The sequence below is a fragment of the Scyliorhinus canicula genome, chromosome 20 (assembly GCF_902713615.1).
Source record: "Scyliorhinus canicula chromosome 20, sScyCan1.1, whole genome shotgun sequence".
Taxonomy (NCBI): Eukaryota; Metazoa; Chordata; class Chondrichthyes; order Carcharhiniformes; family Scyliorhinidae; genus Scyliorhinus; species Scyliorhinus canicula.
The window spans coordinates 17,329,506-17,350,750 of record NC_052165.1 but is presented as its reverse complement, the minus strand read 5'-3'; the positions used below and the strand labels follow the sequence as shown (position 1 = coordinate 17,350,750).

Below are 21,245 nucleotides of genomic sequence, written 5' to 3'. Positions count from 1 at the left end.
CTTCAATAAGTTTTATTTGCGAACCTTGTAAAGAGCAAACTACAGTAAGATGGGATATGCTTTCTGATACTGGTGTGTTTTAGCCAGTTCTCCCCCCCCCCCCCCCCCCCCCCCCCCCCCACCTTCTCTCCTGAAGACGTTAACTCTTTCTAGTATAGTTCCATATGCAATAACCGTCCTCTGGTATCAGGTTGTATTAGACTACTTCTAATGTGGGAGCCAAAACACCAAGTGCTGACAGGCTATGCAGTCTTGGAGGGGATCAAAGCTAAGTCCAATCTATCCTAGTCCAAAAGTACATACTGCACACTTTCCATTGTGAACTGCTAGATAGCAATCAGAAACAAGAATCTGACTGGCTTTTCCCTCTCCTTGTTCAGAGGGCATCTGTCCAACTCTCGCACTATAATGGCTCCCTTGGCTGAGATCAGCTAATATCAGAAATTGGAAATTGAGTCTGGGTTTTATCCTGTATTTGATGTTGCTTTTGCTCTCTGGCCCTATAGGAAAAGGAATTAATTTTAATTCTTTTTTTGGTTCTGACAGTTTTGGTCTCCTCAGCTTGGTAACAGATTCTGCATATAAAATATACACTCCCAACAGGCCTTACTTACTTTTACTCCTCCATTAGTATCTAAAGATTCTTCTTCTACATCATTACGATCCTCACTGGGGTCATACGAGTAAATTGGCACCAGTTTGTTGCGTAGTTTTTCTAACCTTTGAAACAAAGAAAAGGCTTTTTTAAAGAGGGATTTATCTTCAACTACTGAAGCAAAAAACTTACCTAAGAAAACATACAATAAATATATAGCCTACCATTATTATAGCCCTCTTGGACAAGACTACTGAACCTTGGATCATTAATTCTTTCATGTTACCTTCACCGTAGGACACACCCTGTTACAACAGTCAAAATATTTGGCTCCTGTGCACATTCAAATGATAGATGAGGAATAGATGTTAACCTTTTCATTCCCCAATAGTTTTATATGGCACGTATTTTACCTGTTGTAATTAAATCAATTATTTAATTAGATGGTATTTTAAGATCCAAACAAAGAAAATACATGCTAATCAGAGTAAATTTCTCTGCTGATTTCGAAAGGCTTTGTTCATGGAAACGTTTAAAGAAAGAGGGAGGGCTAACAAGGTCAGTTCGCATTCTTGTGTCAATAACACCAAATGCAGAATATTTGAGCATTATTCATGAGCTACCAGGCTTGCCTACATAACAATGGTGATTGCACTTTAGAAGTAATCCACTGGCTGTAAAATAACATTTGACATCTTGATGATGTGATGAGGCACTATACAAATGTAAGTTTGTTCTTCCTCTTGGTAACACTGCATCTGATATCTTTGCACAAGTTATTTTCAACCATTAAGGGACTTGGGGGTATTCATCTTGGCATTCCTCTTTATTTGATGCCAATTCCAGTTATTTCTCCCTCCTCTTCCCTTGCAGAACTGCATTGACATGATCGATTGGCGGAGCAGTCTTGATGGGCCAAATTCTTATTTTATGAACATACCAGCAGCTCTTTAAGAATTGGCCTCTCCAAAAAAAAACACTCCGTGATTGTTTTGCACTTCCAGCTCTAACCCATAAGGTGGTCAGGCTGCACATTGCAGTATGCAGTCATCTCATTTCACCGTCAGGACAAGCAATGACAGAGGAGCAGTTATTCTCGGTTACTGTATGATATATTCATTAATTTATTGGAAATAACAATCATGGCTGCACTGTGACGCAGTGGGTTAGCCCTGCAGCTTCACGGCGCCGAGGTCCCAGGTTCGATCCCAGCCCTGGGTCACTGTCCGTGTGGAGTTTACACATTCTCCCCGTGTTTACGTGGGTTTCGCCCCCACAACCCAAAGATGTACAGGCCAGGTGGATTGGCCATGCTAAATTGCCCTTTATTGGAAAAATGAATTGGGTACTCTAAATTTATTTTAAAAAATAACAATGTAGAAAATTGTGATTAGAACTGATTTCCATATACAAAAGGTTCATTACAAAGTAAACGTCAAATAAATCAATTATGCAAATATGCACATTACAGTTTATATTGATGCAACTGTCAGAGGTACACCGTTACCCAGGCATACTGAATATGCAATTACACTCTCGTTAAACATGATGTTAGCTTGTGTATTAGTAGTTTACATGTAGGAATAGGGAGACATTTTTGTACTAGATCAAATTTTCAATTTTGTTTTTCATAATCTTCGCATGATTCATATAATATAAAAAGAGGCACATATTTTGGAAACATTAGTGAAAATTTAGAAAGACTTATGCAAAAGCTTCTCATCTACATTTTATTCTCTCATCTACTCTGATAGTTGGACAAAGTATGGAAGAGTTTTACCGACAGACTTCCTGGGATAAATCTGTTATCCTTCCAGATTCAAATGCAGTTCAAAATAGCTTCAACTCCTTTTATGCAAGAACAAAGGATATTTGGTGTCTAAAAATACAAAATGCATGCCCACTCACAATATTGATAACTTATGTCTGCACTTTATTTTACATAACATTTCTGAGTTTTAAATTCTTCCCCATTTGTCTCTCCTTCCAATCTATGCCCCAGTTCACTCTTTCATTACCCAAGAAGAGCACATGTGTAGGACGGAAAGTAAGCTCATAACATCAAAATTATTAGACAAAATCATGGGGGACACCCAAATAAAAAATATAATTTAAGACTCCTAGCTGAGAGTTCAAAGACTCTCTTTTTACTTTTAACTCGAGGTACCAGATTCCTTTGTACTCCATTTTAAAATCCTTTTCCGTTTTATATAATTTCACTATTCAAACCCACAGTACATGCTTTCATTTGTTCTTTCCAATTTACTTCCTTTTCTTTCTCCTCCTCACCAGAAGTCACAAATCTACACTGGGATACTGTTCAGAGGAAAAAGTGAAATATCTTCATGTGTGAGAGGGTTATTTAATTGTTAGAGGTATCACAGCCAGCAACAATTCTGAACAGAATTCTCTCATTTTGTGACTAAATGTGGTGGCGGGTGGCACCTGTCCTGTCGACCAGAATGGCACGATCACTCCAGATTCTGTGCTTGGAAGCTCATTAATTATGCACAAGCGTGTTCCTCTCCGACTCTCCTGGCGGGCTGGCAGCTGACTCGTCACCCCGCCCTCAGCTGACAGCTTTGAAGGTCCCGGCAGCACACTCATATCTTTCTCTCCGGTCCACCTATCTTCTCCACACTCGGCAGGATGTCCTTTTCTTTAAATAAATTTAGAGTACCTAATTAATTTTTTCCAATTAAGGGGCAATTTAGCTTGGCCAATCCACCTACCCTGCACATAGCCACGCTAAATTACCCCTTCGTTGGAAAAATATAATTGGGTACACTAAATTAATTCTTAAAAATAAACAAAAAAAAGGGTCAGGGATTGAAACCTGCTGATGTACTAAGAGCAGGTGCCACATCTATGACTGTTCAACGCTGAGTGCTTGCTGCAGTTAAGTAACTTGACCATTTCAAGGAGGCACCAACAGGTTTGTTTGCACTGAGTGCTGAATTTGGGTGCACTGGGTGCTATAGTCAGAGTTTGGTGACTGAGGGATATTAAAGGTTTATTTTTTATGTTTATCTAAAGTCTAGTCTTTCTTTTATTTACTTGATTAAGTTAAAAGTTGCTGTTTGGTTGAGAATAAGGTGAATTTTTGATCAGCTTTAAACAAAGGTTCTACTTGTAACTACTTGCAGCTGTAGCTTATTAATTAGTTAATTGGATTAGGCCAGTTTTCAGAGGCTAGAGTCACAGTATGAATCTGAGCTAGTTACATTGCAGACTTTGTTTGCATTGAGTGCTGAATTTGGGTGCATTTGAGTGCTATAGTGAGAGTTTGGTGACTGAGGGAGTTAGATGAGGAGGGAGTAAGGTTCTCCTTTTCATTTCATTTCCTACATTTCCTCAAAGAGCGTGAAGGGAACTGGGAGTTTACAGAGAGTACGCTGACTGGGAGCAGAGTCGGAGGGCGGAGTTCCAGTTGGTCCACAGTGCAGCTACATTCTGTAAGGTAAGAGGGAATGGAGGCTAGGGCAGTTGCATGCTCCTCCTGTAGGATATAGGTGGTGAGGGTTACCACCGGTGTCCCCACTGACTATACCTGTGGAAAGTGGACCCAACTCCAGCTCCTCAGAGACCGTGTTAGGGAACTGGAGCTGGAGCTGAATGAACTTCGGATCATCCGGGAGGCAGACGGGGTAATAGAGAAGAGTTACAGGGAGGTAGCCACACCCAAGGTACAGGACAAGAGTAGCTCGGTTACAGTCAGGGGAAAGAAAATGAATGGGCAGACAGTGCAGGGATCCCTCGTGGCCATTCCCCTTCAAAACAAGTATACCGTTTTGGATGCTGTTGGGGGGGGATGACCTACCGGGGGAAGGCCCTCGCGGCAGGTCTCTGGCACTGAGTCTGGCTCTGAGGCTCAGAAGGGAAGGGGGGGAAGAATAGAAAAGCAATATTGATAGGAAACTCAATGGTTAGGGGAATAGATAGGAGATTCTGTGGTCGCGAGCGAGACTCCCGTAAGGTATGTTGCCTCCCGGGTGCCAGGGCCAGGGATGTCTCGGATCGTGTCATCAGGATCCTTAAGGGGGAGGGTGAGCAGCCAGAAGTCGTGGTGCACATTGGTACCAACGACCTAGGTAGGAAAAGGGGTGTGGATGTAATAAATGAGTTTCGGGAGTTAGGCTGGAAGTTAAAAGCCAGGACAGACACAGTTGTCATCACTGGTTTGTTGCCGGTGCCACGTGATAGTGAGGCTAGGAATAGGGAGAGAGTGCAGTTGAACACGTGGCTGCAGGAATGGTGTAGGAGGGAGGGCTTCAGGTATTTGGATAATTGGAGCGCATTCTGGGGAAGGTGGGACCTGTACAAGCAGAACGGGTTGCATCTGAACCAGAGGGGCACCAATATCCTGGGAGGGAGGTTTTCTAGTACTCTTCGGGAGGGTTTAAACTAATTTGGCAGGGAAATGGGAACCAGACTTGTAGTCCAGCAACTAAGGTAGCCGATGTTCAGGACGTCAAAGCAGTGGGGAAGATAACACTGACAAAGGAGAGTACTTGCAGGCACGGAGATGGTTTGAAGTGTGTATACTTCAACGCAAGAAGCATCAGGAATAAGGTGGGTGAACTTAAGGCATGGATCAGTACTTGGGACTACGATGTGGTGGCCATCACGGAAACTTGGATAGAAGAGGGGCAGAAATGGTTGTTGGAGGTTCCTGGTTATAGATGTTTCAATAAGATTAGGGAGGGTGTTAACAGAGGGGGGGGGGGGGGGGGGGGGGGGGGAGTTGCATTATTAATTAGAGATAGTATAACAGCTGCAGAAAGGCAGTTTGAGGAGGATCTGCTGACTGAGGTAGTATGGGTTGAAGTCAGAAATAAGAAAGGAGCAGTCACCTTGTTGGGAGTTTTCTATAGCCCCCCCCCCCCCCCCCCCCCCCCCCCCCAATATCAGCAGAGATGTGGAGGAACAGATTGGGAAACAGATTTTGGTAAGGTGCAGAAGTCACAGGGTAGTAGTCATTGGTGACTTCAACTTCCCAAATATTTTTTTTTTTTTTTTATAAATTTAGAGTACCCAATTATTTTTTCCAATTAAGGGGCAATTTAGCGTGGCCAATTCACCTAACCTGCACATCTTTGGGTTGTGGGGGTGAAACCCACGCAGACACGGGGAGAACGTGCAAACTCCACACGGACAGTGACCCAGGGCCGGGATTCGAACCCGGGTCCTCAGCGCCGTAGGCAGCAATGCTAACCACTGTGCCACAACTTCCCAAATATTGAGTGGAAACTCTTTAGATCAAATAGTTTGGATGGGGTGGTGTTTGTACAGTGTGTCCAGCAAGCTTTTCTAACACAGTATGTAGATTGTCCGACCAGAGGGGAGGCCATATTGGATTTGGTACTTGGTAATGAACCAGGGCAAGTGATAGATTTGTTAGTGGGGGAGCATTTTGGAGATAGTGACCACAATTCTGTGACTTTCATTTTAGTAATGGAGAGGGATACGTGCGTGCAACAGTTTACAATTGGGGGAAGGGTAAATACGATGCTGTCAGACAAGAATTGAAGTGCATAAGTTGGGAACATAGGCTATCAGGGAAGGGCACAATTGAAACGTGGAACTTGTTCAAGAAACAGATACTACGTGTCCTTGATATGTATGCCCCTGTCAGGCAGGGAAGAGATGGTCGAGTGAGGGAACCATAGTTGACAAGAGAGATTGAATGTCTTGTTAAGAGGAAGAAGGATACTTATGTAAGGCTGAGGAAACAAGGTTCAGACAGGGTGCTTGAGGGATACAAGATAGCCAGGAGGGAACTGAAGAAAGGGATTAGGAGAGCTAAGAGAGGGCATGAAAAATCTTTTGCAGGTAGAATCAAGGAAAACACCAAGGCCTTTTACACATATGTGAGAAATATGAGAATGACTAGAGGGTGGGTCCGATCAAGGACAGTAGCGGGAGATTGTATATTGAGACAGAAGAGATAGGAGAGGTCTTGAACGAATACTTTTCTTCAGTATTTACAAATGAGAGGGGCCATATTGTTGGAGAGGACAGTGTGAAACAGACTGGTAAACTCGAGGAGATACTTGTTAGGAAGGAAGATGTGTTGGGCATTTTGAAAAACTTGAGGATAGACAAGTCCCCCGGGCCTGACAGGATATATCCAAGGATTCTATGGGAAGCAAAAGATGAAATTGTAGAACCGTTGGCAATGATCTTTTTGTCCTCGCTGTCAACAGGGGTGGTACAAGGGAATTGGACAGTGGCGAATGTCGTGCCCCTGTTCAAAAAAGGGAATAGGGATAACCCTGGGAATTACAGGCCAGTTAGTCTTACTTTGGTGGTAGGCAAAGTAATGGAAAGGGTACTGAGGGATAGGATTTCTGAGCATCTGGAAAGACACTGCTTGATTAGAGATACGGTTTTGTGAGGGGTAGGTCTTGCCTCACAAGTCTTATTGAATTCTTTGAGGAGGTGACCAAGCACGTGGATGAAGATAAAGCAGTGGATGTGCTGTACATGGATTTTAGTAAGGCATTTGATAAGGTTTCCCATGGTAGGCTTATGCAGAAAGTAAGGAGGCATGGGATAGTGGGAAATTTGGCCAGTTGGATAACGAACTGGCTAACCGATAGAAGTCAGAGTGGTGGTGGATGGCAAGTATTCAGCCTGGAGCCCAGTTACCAGTGGCGCACTGCAGGGATCAGTTCTGGGTCCTCTGCTGTTTGTGATTTTCATTAATGACTTGGATGAGGGAGTTGAAGGGTGGGTCAGTAAATTTGCAGACGATACAAAGATTGGTGGAGTTGTGGATAGTGAAGAGGGCTGTTGTCGGCTGCAAAGAGACATAGATAGGATGCAGAGCTGGGATGAGAAGTGGCAGATGGAGTTTAACCTTGAAAAGTGAGAGGTTGTCCATTTTGGAAGGACAGATATGAATGCGGAATACAGGGTGAACAGTAGGGTTCTTGGCAATGTGGAGGAGCAGAGAGATCTTGGGGTCTATGTTCATAGATCTTTGAAAGTTGCCACTCAAGTGGATAGAGCTATGAAGAAGGCCTATGGTGTGCTAGCGTTCATTAGCAGAGGGATTGAATTTAAGAGCCGTGAGGTGATGCAGCTGTACAAAACCTTGGTCAGGTCACCTTTGGAGTACTGTGTGCAGTTCTAGTCGCCTCATTTTAGGAAGGATGTGGAAGCTTTGGAAAAGGTGCAAAGGAGATTTATCAGCATGTTGCCTGGAATGGAGAGTAGGTCTTACGAGGAAAGGTTGAGGGTGCTCGGCCTTTTCTCATTAGAACGGAGAAGGATGAGGGGTGACTTGATAGACGTTTATAAGATGATCAGGGGAATAGATAGAGTAAGTCAGAGACCTTTTCCCCGGGTGGAACAAACCATCACGAGGGGACATAAATTTAAGGTGAATGGTGGAAGATATAGGGGGGATGTCAGAGGTAGGTTCTTTACCCAGAGAGTAGCGGGGGCATGGAATGCACTGCCTGTGGAAGTAGTTGAGTCAGAAACATTAGGGACCTTCAAGCGGCTATTAGATAGAGTACATGGATTATGGTAGAATGATGGGGGTGTAGATTAATTTGTTCTTAATCTAGGACAAAAGTTCGGCACAACATTGTGGGCCGAAGGGCCTGTTCTGTGCTGTATTTTTCTATGTTTTAGGCAGAAGAGTGTCTAAAGTTGGGTAATGGGTCTTTTAATGAAGGAAAATGCATTGAACGTTAGTCCTCAAATTAATTGATGGCATCCACAAACTGCAAGTCGCGATGGAGCTGCACTATAGAATAAATCAATGAAGGAGCAACTACGAAGCATCCAGAACCAGGGTTCCTGCCTTACAAGGAGTGCTGGAAAGTCACAGGAGCTTTAATGATAGTCGGCTGATAATAACTTTGATTATTTTTAGGTACAAAAGAGAAAATCAAGTGATAACAAATTTATCAGACTGGAGAACTAAAAAATCTCAGTTTTCCAACAGTCTGTACAAATTTGACATCACAACATATATGCCAAAATACAAGTAAAAAGAATTTACATGTGCTTTTCACACTCACCAGATCTCTCAAAGCACTTTACAGCCAATTAAGCATTTTTTTGAAGTGTCGTCACTGTTGTAATGTAGCCTATACACACACCAAACACCCACAGACAGCAATTGTGATAATGACCAGATAATCTGTAATGCTTAGTCCCTCATAACAATTTGTTCTTTAAGCAACATAAACTTTTCACAAATTCCTGCTCAAACCTTTATTTTCAGCTTTCTATGAATTGATGTTTGTCATAATTGTAGTATTTGTGCTGTTCCAATGTTTGGATGTCTAGAACGGTAAAGGAGGACTGGCAGTATTGATTAAGAACATTACATTTCCTGGAGAGAGAGGATGTCAGGGAGGGGGATCAAGGATCCATTTGGTTACAGTTAAGAAAGAGTCCAAGTACCATGAGGTGTATGGTGTATTCTATAAACCACCAACTAGTGGAATAGAGAGCAACAATTTCACAGGGAAACTGCAGAAAAGTGCAAGAAGAGTAGTGTTAGTGCAGGAGTTAATTATTCTCCAATAAACTGCAATAGTAACAGTGTAAAGAACAGAGATACGAACGTCTGGAATAAAACTACTTAATTGGAGGTGAGCCACTTTCAGTAGGTTGAGGATGAATAAATCCCAGGCAAATTGAGGAAAATTGTAATTGAACAAAGGGGCTGCCTTTAGAACATAGAACATAGAACAGTACAGCACAGAACAGTACAGCACAGAACAGGCCCTTCGGCCCTCGATGTTGTGCCGAGCAATGATCACCCTACTTAAACCCACGTAACCCGTATACCCGTAACCCAACAATCCCCCCATTAACCTTACACTATGGGCAATTTAGCATGGCCAATCCACCTAACCCGCACATCTTTGGACTGTGGGAGGAAACCGGAGCACCCGGAGGAAACCCACGCAGTCACAGGGAGGACGTGCAGACTCCACACAGACAGTGACCCAGCCGGGAATCGAACCTGGGACCCTGGAGCTGTGAAGCATTGATGCTAACCACCATGCTACCGTGAGGCCCCTTTAAAGAGGAGATAGTTCAACTATAGCCGAGGTACATTGTCAGGAAGGGGAAAGATAGAGCAACCAAAACCAGAGCTCCTTGACTGACAAAAATGACAGAATATAAAACAAAACAGAAAAAGGAAACACATGACAGATATCAAATTTGTAAAACAGATGGGAATCATGCTGAATATAGAAAGTTCAGTGGGGAAGTAAAAAAAACGAGGAAAAAAGACAAGAGTATCAGAAGAGACGGGCAGCCAATATAAAAGGGAATCCAAAAATCTGTTATCAATAGTGGGTAGTCTTTAGTCTCACCCACTGTTTGGAGAGTCAGTGAAAGCCCCACAACACTTCTTTCGGGAAGGCAACCAAATTTAGTCCAATCAGGCACTTAATTGTGCAGCGGAAGCCTCTCCAGGATCAAGGAGTTGGGGATAGAAGTTGCTACTGCCAAGTTCTGTCAGCCAATCTGAGACCAGTATTACCACCACTACATTCCGGCGCCTGTTCGGGGAGGCCAGTACAGGAATTGAACCCGACTGCTGCTTTGTTCTACATTACAAGCCAGCGGTTTAGCCCACTAGGGGCTTTTTACAGTAACTTCATTGAAGCCTACTTGTGACAATAAGCAATTATTATTATTATTATTATTATTACGGGGAGCCTATGGCTGCTGCTGGTATGACACTCACCCGAGGTGGAGGATTTCATAGAATTTACAGTGCAGAAGGAGTCATCGAGTCTGCACCAGCCTTTGGAAAGAGCACCCTACTCAAACCCATACCTCCACCCTATCCCCATAACCCCACCCAACATTGTTGGACATTAAGGGCAATTTAGCATGGCTAATCCACCTAACCTGCACATCTTTGGACTGTGGAAGGAAACCGGAGCATCTGGAGGAAACCCACGCAGTCAGGGGAGAAGGTGCAGACTCCGCAGACAGTGACCCAGCCGGGAATTGAACCTGGGACCCTGGAGCTGTGAAGCAACAGTGCTAAGCACCGTGGTACCATGCCGCCCCAGGATTGCTGCTGATTTGATGGCTTTCAGTGGAATTCTCTCCCTGCAAGCAGCTTTTGTTGAATATAAAGCCGACAACCAAAATGGCGTCTTTATCACGTGGCTTCCAAAAGTTCAAAGTCCGTTTTTCCAAACAAAGGGCAATGTGTTGCTTACACATCCTGTGTTGTCACTTGAGAGTTTGAGATAGCCAGTGTCTTTGTGTTTGACCCACCCATTCAAATAGATAATATCCTTTTTCTTTTATCAACTTAGAATACCTAATTATTTATTTTTTTCCAATTAAGGGGCAATTTAGCGTGGCAAATCCACTTAACCTACACATCTTTGGGTTGTGGGGGCAAAACCCACACAAACACGTGAAAACTGGGCAAACTCCACACGGACAGTGACCCAGAACCATTTTCGAACCTGGGACCTGGGTGCCATGAGGCTGCAGTGCTAACCACTGCACCACCGTGCTGCCCCCAAATATCCATTTTTCTAACTTCCAGACAGTTTTTGTAACTATACCCAAATTACACTTAATAGAGGTTTATAAGATGATGAGGGGGATAGATAGAGCGGACGTTCAGAGACTATTTCTCAGGTGGACGTAGCTGTTACAAGGGGGCATAACTATAAGATTCAGGGTGGGAGATATAGGGGGGATGTCTGAGGTAGGTTCTTTACTCAGAGAGTGGTTAGGGTGTGGAATGGACTGCCTGCTGTGATAGTGGAGTCGGACACTTTAGGAACTTTCAAGCGGTTATTGGATAGGCACATGGAGCACACCAGAACGACAGGGAGTGGGATAGCTTGATCTTGGTTTCGGACAATGCTCGGCACAACATCGAGGGCCGAAGGGCCTGTTCTGTGCTGTACTGTTCTATGTTCTATACTTCAAATGCTTTCAACTTTAAGGTTAGTTGGTAGTCTTTCATATGGAATCTAAATTAAATATCTTTTGGCAGCCTAAGTACACAACAATGTTATTAGCATTAGCGTACTTCGACAAAGAAGTCAAGAACGTGCTCACTCAACGTCGACAAATGTGCAAATCTGGTGATGAGGGGCACTGAATAGTTACTAACCACAGCAACCTCAGTCAATTTTCCTTCCCTCAGCAAACAATGTCGTGAACAAATGAAGTGCCAGATCATTACCTCAGCTAAAATCGGCTAATTCACCACAGAACAGAAAATTAACTTGGCCTTCTTAGTCTGTGTGGTGCTGCTCAATCCCTTAATCAGTTCTGCCATCAGGGAAGCAAAGAACCATGTCTTTGAGTGGCTCGGCATTATACACATATCACAGTAATCGGTTAAAGTTAAACTGTGACTTTATAAAGACTTGCATATTGGGTATGCAAATTCTATATAGGCACAAGGAGATTGCATGCAGCAAGAGTTGAAAAATTGTACTTGTACACCACTTCTAATGTTTAAAGTAGAATATTAATTTTTTTCCATGTTTGCTTCCATTGTGAATCATATACATGACATAATTTCAAAGCACTTTTCTTAACAATATGATTTGTACGTGTCTTTGAAATCAGTATCAAATAAGAGTCATCTCTTATAAAAGCAAATTACTGTGGATGCTGGAATCTGAAACGAAAGGGAAAATGCTGGAAAATCTCAGCAAGTCTGACAGCATCTCTTGTTAATAGAACATAGAACATAGAACGATACAGCGCAGTACAGGCCCTTCGGCCCTCGATGTTGCACCGACATGGAAAAAAAACTAAAGGTCATCTAACCTACACTATTCTTAAGTTCCACTTTTCTTAGCAAAGATTGTGATATTCAACAACTTTGTCTCCCAATTAAATACTTTTTAAATCTATATTGCAATTTATGGTTTAAAATTTTCCACTTGCGAAATCTGAAGCAAATTTGCACTTTCAAAGACATTTTAAAATCAAACAGCATTTATATGTCAAACGCAAAAGCTAAAATCATCACAGTTCAGACGATGCTGCTTTGCAAATCTTCAATTCAAATCATGGAATTAGATCAGTGGCCTAATATCCAGCATGCCGTGAATCAATGGCTAAATACAAAATTAGCTTCATCATGTCCATCCGTAAGATTATAAAGATCACAGAGTGGAGTATGTTTAGAGACTAAATACTGTACACCTCAAAGAATTAACAGGCAAGGCCAATGCAGTGGATGTGGTGCACGTGGACTTTCAAGAGGCCTTCAATAAGTTGCCATATTACTCCACAAAGATTATGGCATGTGGACAGAAGATTGATCACACTTGGAGTACTGTGTACAGTTCTAGTCTCCATATTACCAAAAAGCAAACTGAAACATCCTGGGGAAGTCCAGAACTGGGGGTCACAGCCTAAGAATAAGGAGTAAGCCATTCAGGACTGAGATGTTTAAGAACTTCTTCTCTCAGAGAGTTATGAATTTGTGGATTTTGCTACCACAGAAAGCTGTTGGGGCCAGGTCGTTGGATATATTTAAGAGGGAGCTGGGCATGGCCCTTGCGGCTAAAGGGATTAAGGGGTATGGAGAGAGAGTGGAGGTGGGATACTGAATTTGCATGATCAGCAATGATCATATTGAATGGTGGTGCAGGCTCGAAGGGCCTGCTCCTGCACCTATTTCCTACTTTACTATGTGAAACAATAGAAAAAATACAGAAAAAGATTTACACAGATGTCAGCAAAAATGAGAGGATGTAATAGTGAGGAAAGATTGCACAGGCTAGGGCTCTTCACTTTGGAAAAGAGGAGACCTGAAAGATGTCTTTAAAATTATTTAATTAACTTTCGGTGACTGTGGGCGGGAGGCAGCCGCACACTGGAGGGCTCCCACTCGGGAATAGGAATTTTGGAGTTTTAACTCCCGGTCCCGGGGGCAAGGAGGCTGAAAAGGCTGTAAGAAGGCACAGGGAGGAGAAATGTCCAAGTTTGGGAGCAATACGGCCGTGAAAAAGGGGGTTAACAGAAGTCCGCCTAGGAGTGAAGAAGACAGCGCAGGAACTGTAAGGAAAGCGAAGGCTGGAGCACCAGGTGAGGCCGCATCGCTCACAGCAGAAGAAATGACCACGGTAATGGCTGTGGAAGTTGAAAAACAGTTCACAAAACACATGGAGGTGATGAAGAAGGAGACGGGAGCGGTGCTGGTGGAGGAGGCGATTGCCCCGGTGAGGGCGGGGGTATCAAGTGCAGCGGCGGAGATGCGGGTGCAAGGTGAGACACTGAAGGAAGTGGAAAAGGCATTATCGCAGCACAGTGGTCAACTCACCTCAATGGGGAAGGAGTTGTGGAGGGTGATAGAGACCAACAAGGGTCTGCGAGCCAAAATGGAAGACCCGGAAAACAGATCCAGGCGGCAGAATCTGAGGATTGTGGGTCTGCCCGAAGGGATGCAACGCCCAAGTCCGGCGGAGTACTTTGCCATGATGTTGGCGAAGCTATTGGGGGAGGGGGAACGATCCCTCCCGATATGAACTGGATCGGGCTCATCGGTCGTGGAGGCCTATACCAAAGGACTCTGTGTTTCCATAGGTATAGCGTGAAGGAGAAAGTCCTGTGCTGGGCAAAGCAGAAGCAGGAGATGCAGTGGGCTGGAGCTGGTATACGTATATACCAGGACTTTACGGTAGAGCTGGCGAGGAGGCGGGCTGCCTTCAGCTGGGTGAAGAAGGCACTGTACATCAGCGAGGTGCAGTGCGGCATAGTATATCCAGCTAAATTGAGGGTGACATACAATTCCAAAGACTTTTATTTTGGGACGGCGGAAGCAGTGGAGGAATTTGCGAAGGCAGAAGGACTGTGGCAGAATTGAGAATTGGTCGTGTACTGATGTAGCCTCATGTATCTTTATTTTTTCACTGTGTGTTCGTGTATGTCCAAAATGAGTCGACGCTGTATATATTTGGACAAGGGAAGCGATGGGACTTTAATTTGCAATGATGGTCTTTGGGGCTTGGGTGTGTATGCGGGGGATGTGTGCTAAAGGGGAGTTCTTGGTTTTCCTGGGACCGGGCAAGGATGAAGGAGACCTGGGCAGGGGCCTCCACGCTGGCCGGTTTAAGCCGGCCAGTGAACGGGAGTGAGGTGGGGGAAGGGGGTGCGGCCATCGGAGCCTTGTAGAACAGGTTCCAGTGAGTCTAGCCGGGGTGAAGAGTTGGGGGAAGGAGCCGAGGTTGGGGGGGGAGAGTTTACAAGAGGAAGTGGAGGGGAGGATTCTGGGAGGGGAGGGGGGGGGGGCAGTGTCTACAATTCATGGGCGTCATTCACGGTACTCTTTCGGGGATTGGATGGTATTGAATATAAGGAGTGGGGTTTTGGGGGGTGGTCTGGACTGTATATGTCAATGGTGACCATAGGCGATTCCGGATTCCTTTTTCTTTTTGATTTCCCCACCTTAGGAGGGTTTGTTTTATTTGATGCTTAAATTGTCAGATAGGCCGTTGTTTGGGGTGGTGGGAGAATGGGATCATTATTGTTAAGGGGATTGACATTGTATTTGTTACCGTTTACTGTTTGTTGGTGGGGTGTAAATTCTGAAGAAAATGTGAAAATGGAGAATAAAAATATTTTTAAAAAAAATTATTTAATTATCGGGCAGTATGGTGGCATAGTGGTTAGCACTGCTGCCTTACAGCGCTGAGGACCCGGGTTCGATCCCGGCCCCAGGTCACTGTCTGTGCACATTTACACATTCTCCCCGTGTCTGCGTAAGTCTCATCCCCACGATCCAAAAAGATGTGCAGGGTAGGTGGATTGGCCACGCTAAATTCCTCCTTAAATGGAAAAAAATAAAAATAATTGGGTACTCTACATTTATTTAAAAATATTATTTATTATACATTCATGAAATTTGGCATTGCTGACAAAGCCAGCATTTATTGCCCATCTCTAATTACCCTTGAGAAGGTGGTGGTGAGCAGCCTTTATGAACCGCTGAAGTCCATGTGGTATAGGTACATCCACAGTGCTGATTGATGGTGAGTTCCAGGATTTTGATCCTGTGGCAATGAAAGAACAGCAATATAGTTCCAAGTCAGGGTGGTGTGTGACCTGGAGGGTAATTTACAGGTTTGACCTTCCCATAACCTCTCTGCCCTTGTTCTTCTAGGCAGAGGAGGTTATAGAATTGGAAGGTTCTGTTGAAGGGCCCTTGCTGACTAACTATGGAGTATCTTGTAGGTGGTAAACATTGTTTATTCGTAGTGTTTTTAGAGGCCTCACGAGCAGCCTCCTGGCTGAATAGGGGCACATTAAGAGAACAATTGTGTGACATCACTTTGCTTGTGTGGGCAAACAAGAAGTCTAACATTAAAGCCTGGAGTGTTAACATCTTCCAGATAAAGCTCTATGTTTTGGTTGAACCACCAAGGCCTGCAGACTCAATCTTGAATCCACCATAGTAAACACCGCAGCCATAGTGCACCGATGATGCAGTGAATGAATGTTCAAGGTAGTGAATCGGGTGTCAATCAAGCAGGCTGCTTCATCCTGCATGGTGTCAATCTTCTCAAGTATTATTGCAGATTAATTCCTGCAGTTAAGTGGGAGTATTCCATCACATGCCTGAATTGTGCCTTTTAAATGGTGGACAGGCTTTGGGGAGTCTGGGGGTGAGTTACTTGGTGGAGAATACCCAGCATTTGACCTGCTCTTGTAACTTCAGGATAGGTGTGGCTGTCTAGTTATGTTTCTGGTCAATTGCTGCCCCTCCCAGGATGAAGACGGTATGAAATTCATTGATGATAATGGCATTGAATGTCAAAGGGAGATGGTTAGATTCTCTCTTGTTGAAGATAGTCACTGCCTGGCTCATGCGTGGCACAGATATACTTGTCACTTATCAGCCCAAGTCTGAATGTTGTCAAAGTCGTGATGTGGAGATGCCGGCGTTGGACTGGGGATGAGCACATCAACACCAGGTTATAGTCCAACAGGTTTGTTTCGAATCTCTAGCTTTCGGAGCACAGCTCCTCCTTCAGATGACGTCTTGAAGCTCACAGGCCTGGATTGCTTCATTTTCAGAGGAATTATGAATGGAACTGATCATTGTCGTGATGGGAAAAACTCTCTGTATTTTTGCAGGGTCTAGAACAAGGGGCGATGAATACAAAAATACACTAACAGATGAAATTAATAGAATTTAGAAAGAACTACTTTACACAAGAGAATGGTGAAAAATGGAACTCACTTCCAAATTGAAGCTGATATCATGAGAGGAGGCTCCAATGCATATGAGGGTGGAAGAAATAGAAGGATCTGGGGGCATGGTGGGAAGGAGTAACTTGAGTAGGAGGAGATTTATGTAGAAAAAATACATCAACAGAACAGTTGAAATAATTGACTTTTTTCTGTATTGCCGATTCTATGCAATTTTGGAGTCACCATTATCTGCCTGTCAGGGGATTAAATATATAATAGTTCAACCAAGCTGCTGCAAATAATCCTTGGTGAGTTCCTGCAGTGCATCTTGTAGATGGTACGCACTGTACCACAAGTGAGTCAGTGGTGGAGGGAGTGAATGTTTGTGGAAGGGGTACCAATCAAGTGGACTGCTTTCTCCTGGATGGTGTCAAGCTCCTGGAGTGTTGTTTGAGCTCACTCATCCTGGTTTAGCACAGGGCTAAAGAGCTGGCTTTTAAAGCAGACAAAGGCAGGCCAGCAGCACGGTTCAATTCCCATACCAGCCTCCCCGAACAGGCGCCGGAATGTGGCGACTTAGGGCTTTTCACAGTAACTTAATTTGAAGCCTACTTGTGACAATAAGCGATTTTCATTTCATTTCATCCAGGTAAGTGGAGAGTATTAGATCACACTCCTGACTTGTGCCTTGTAGGTGGTGGGCAGGCTTTGGGAAGTCAGGGAGTGAGTTACTTGCTGCAGGATTCCTAGCCTCTGACCAACTCTTGTAGCCACTATATTTATATGGCTGTTTCAGTTTAGTTTCTGGTCTATGTTAACCCCCAGGATATTAATTGTGCGCGATTCGCCTAGTGGTTAGCACAACCGCCTCACGGCGCTGAGGTCCCAGGTTCGATCCCGGCTCTGGGTCACTGTCCGTGTGGAGTTTACACATTCTCCCCGTGTCTGCGTGGGTTTCGCCCCCACAACCCAAAAATGTGCAGAGTAGGTGGATTGGCCACGCTAAATTGCCCCTTAATTGGAAAAAATAATTGGGTAATCTAAATTTATAAAAAAAAAAAAAAAAAAATTGTGCGCGATTCAGTGATAGTAATGTCATGGTTAGATTCTACCTTGTTGGAGATGGTCATTGCCGGGTGGCATGGTGGCGCAGTGGTTAGTATTGCTGCTTCATGCCGCTGAGGACCCGGGTTCAATCCCAGCCCCAGGTCACTGTCTGTGTGGAATTTGCTCATTCTCTTTTTTTTAATAAACATTTTATTGAGGTATTTATGGTTTTATAACAATAACTAAAGAAACAGTGCACATACAAATATAAACATAGTGTAGAAGCCGTCTTCCTCCCTCACAGGTCCCACCTTTTCTAACACCCTACTCTAAACTAATATAGTAAGAAGTCTTACAACACCAGGTTAAAATCCAACAGGTTTGTTTCAAACACGAGCTTTCGGAGCGCAGCTCCTTCCTCAGGTGAATGAAGAGGTATGATCCAGAAACGTTTATATAGACAAAGTCGGAGATGCCGGACAATGCTTGGAATGCGAGCATTTGCAGGTAATCAAATCATTACAGATCCAGAGAGAGGGATAATCCCAGGTTAAAGAGGTGTGAATTGTCTCACGCCAGAACAGTTGGTGGGATTTTGCAAGTCCAGGCCAGATGGTGGGGGGTGGATGTAATGCGACATGAATCCAAGATCCCGGCTGAGGCCGCATTCATGCGTGCAGAACTTAGCTACAAGTTTCTGCTCGGCGATTCTGCGTTGTCACGTGTCCTTAAGGCTGCCTTGAAGAACGCTTACCTGGAGATCAGAGGCGGAATGCCCTTGACTGCTGAAGTGTTCCCCGACTGGAAGGGAACATTCCTGCCTGGTGATTGTCGCACGATGCCCGTTCATTCGTTCCCCTATGGACAAGCCCTCCATATACACAGGATCTGCTCAGACGAGGACGAGCGTAACAGACACCTACAGATGCTGAAAGATGCCCTCGTATGAACGGGATATGGCGCTCGACTCATCAATCGACAGTTCCAACGCGTCACAGCAAAAAAACGCACCGACCTTCTCAGAAGACAAACACGGGACACCTTTCATCGTCCAGTACTTTCCTCTGGGGCGGAAAAACTACGACATCTTCTTCGCAGCCTTCAACATATCATCAATGAAGATAAACATCTTGCCAAGGTCATCCCCACACCCCCACTACTGACCTTCAAACAACCGCGCAACCTCAAACAAACCATTGTTTGCAGCAAATTACCCAGCCTTCAGAACAGCGACCACAACACCACACAATCCTGCCAGGGCAATCTCTGCAAGACATGCCAGATCATCGACTTGGATACCACCATTACACGTGGAAACACCACCCACCAGGTAATCGGCACATACTCGTGCGACTCGACCAATGTAGGAAAGGACGTCCCGAAGCGTGGTACATTGGCGAGACCATGCAGACACTGCGACAACAAATGAACGGGCACCATGCGACAATCACCAGGCAGGAATGTTCCCTTCCAGTCGGGGAACACTTCAGCAGTCAAGGGCATTCAGCCTCTGATCTCCGGGTAAGCGTTCTCCAAGGCGGTCTTCAGGACACCCGACAACGCAGAATTGGCGAGCAAAAAAGTATAGCTAAGTTCTGCACGCATGAGTGCGGCCTCAACCGGGATCTTGGATTCATGTCGCATTACATCCACCCCCCACCATCTGGCCTGGACTTGCAAAATTCCACCAACTGTTCTGGCTTGAGACAATTCACACCTCTTTAACCTGGGATTATCCCTCTCCCTGGATCTGTAATGATTTGATTACCTGCAAATGCTCGCATTCCAAGCATTGTCCGGCATCTCTGACTTTGTCTATATAAATGTTTCTGGATCATACCTCTTCATTCACCTGAGGAAGGAGATGCGCTCCGAAAGCTCATGTTTGAAACAAACCTGTTGGACTTTAACCTGGTGTTGTAAGACTTCTTACTGTGCTGACCCCAGTCCAATGCCGGCATCTCCACATCATAAACCAATATAAACCTCCCCTTCTGCTAACGGTTAATTTTCCCCAAAGAAGTCGACGAACGGCGGCCACCTCCGGACGAATCCTAACATTGACCCTCTCAAAGCAAACTTGATTTTCTCCAGACAGAGAAAGCTAGCCATGTCAGTTAGCCAGCTCTCCGACTTCGGGAACTTTGAGTCCCTCCAAGTTAATAATATCCGTCTCTGGGCTACCAGAGAGGCAAAGGCCAGAACGTCTGCCTCTTTCTCCTCCTGGATTCCCGGGTCTTCCGAAACTCTGAAAATCGCCACCTCTGCATTCGGTGCCACCTTTGTTTTTAACACCTTGGATATGACATCTGCGAACCCCTGCCAGAATCCCCTAAGCTTCGGGCATTCTCACCAGGTTGTGGGGGTGAGACCACACAGTCACGAAGATGTGCAGGGTAGGTGATAAATGATAAATTGCCCCTTAAAAAAAAAGAATTGGATCCTGTAAATTTTTTTTATAAAAAGGGAAAAAAAATGGTCTTTGCCTGGCATTTCTGTGGTGCGAATGTTACTTGTCACTAGTCAGCCCAAGCTGGATATTGTCCAGGTCTTGCCGCATTTGCATATGGACTGCTTCAGTGTTTGAGGAGTCATGAATGATGCTGAATATCATGTATTCATCAGCAAACATCCCACTTCTGACTTTATGATCAATGAAGTCGGGTTCAAACCTACTTAGACACGCTTAGCCAATATCTACAGCCTTCCGGAATTGACCGCTGTCTAGTACTGGTCCGCACAAACGTGAAGCTGGTGGAACGGCACCCGGACTGCCTCCCAGGCCATCGGTGGAAAGGGGACGGAAGGGGGACGGGGGGCGGACGGAGGGGGGACGGGGGGGCGGGTCGGAGGGGGGCAGAAGGGGCCGCCCTGGGGGAGGGTGGCCACCGCGCATGCGCTGGTTGGCACCGGCCCAACTGCGCATGCGCGGGACCCGAGTCTCTGGCGCCCCCTAGCACATGGCGCCCCGGGCGACTGCCCGAGTTGCCGGTACCTTGGGCCGGCCCTGATAGTGCAGGATGGCTCCCTGGACTGGAACGCGGGCTGCCAAGGTCCCAGGTGGCACTGCCAAGCTGGCACGAGCACTGCTGAAGTGCCAGTGCAAGGGTGCCCAGGTGCCAGGGTGGCACTGCCAAGGGTCAGGGCCCGAGGGGGGCCATACCCATGAAAGGAGGATGGAGGGGGGAGTTGAAGGATGGGAAGGGGGTGCATGGTAGGTAAGTAGGGGCTCTGGGAGGTTGGGGGACGTGTGGGTGTCCTGGAGGAGGGGCCTGTAAGAGGTGTGGGGGTGGGGCTGAAGACAGGTTACCCCCAGGGACCCCATCACGGAATGTCCTCACTTGGGGGGGTGGGTAATGCCCATGTGTCTGGGGGGTGACACTGTCCATGGCTAGTGGGTGTGGGGTATCCACAAGCTTGCTTAGAGATC

At 45.2% G+C, this 21,245-nt stretch overlaps 1 protein-coding gene across 4 annotated transcripts in view; it reads right to left on the bottom strand.

Annotated features, from left to right (window-relative positions):
* The window catches only part of LOC119954987 (small integral membrane protein 29-like), a 126,723-nt gene that overhangs the window by 9,072 nt on the left and 96,406 nt on the right, over positions 1-21,245 (bottom strand). For all 4 annotated transcript variants that reach the window (XR_005458354.1, XR_005458353.1, XR_005458355.1 and 1 more), the window contains one exon: positions 615-720. Coding sequence is in view for 1 of the 4 variants with exons in the window: in XM_038780761.1 (XP_038636689.1) it covers positions 615-720 (106 nt within the window). In the remaining 3 variants the exon portion in view is untranslated. The remainder of the gene's footprint in view (positions 1-614; positions 721-21,245) is intronic.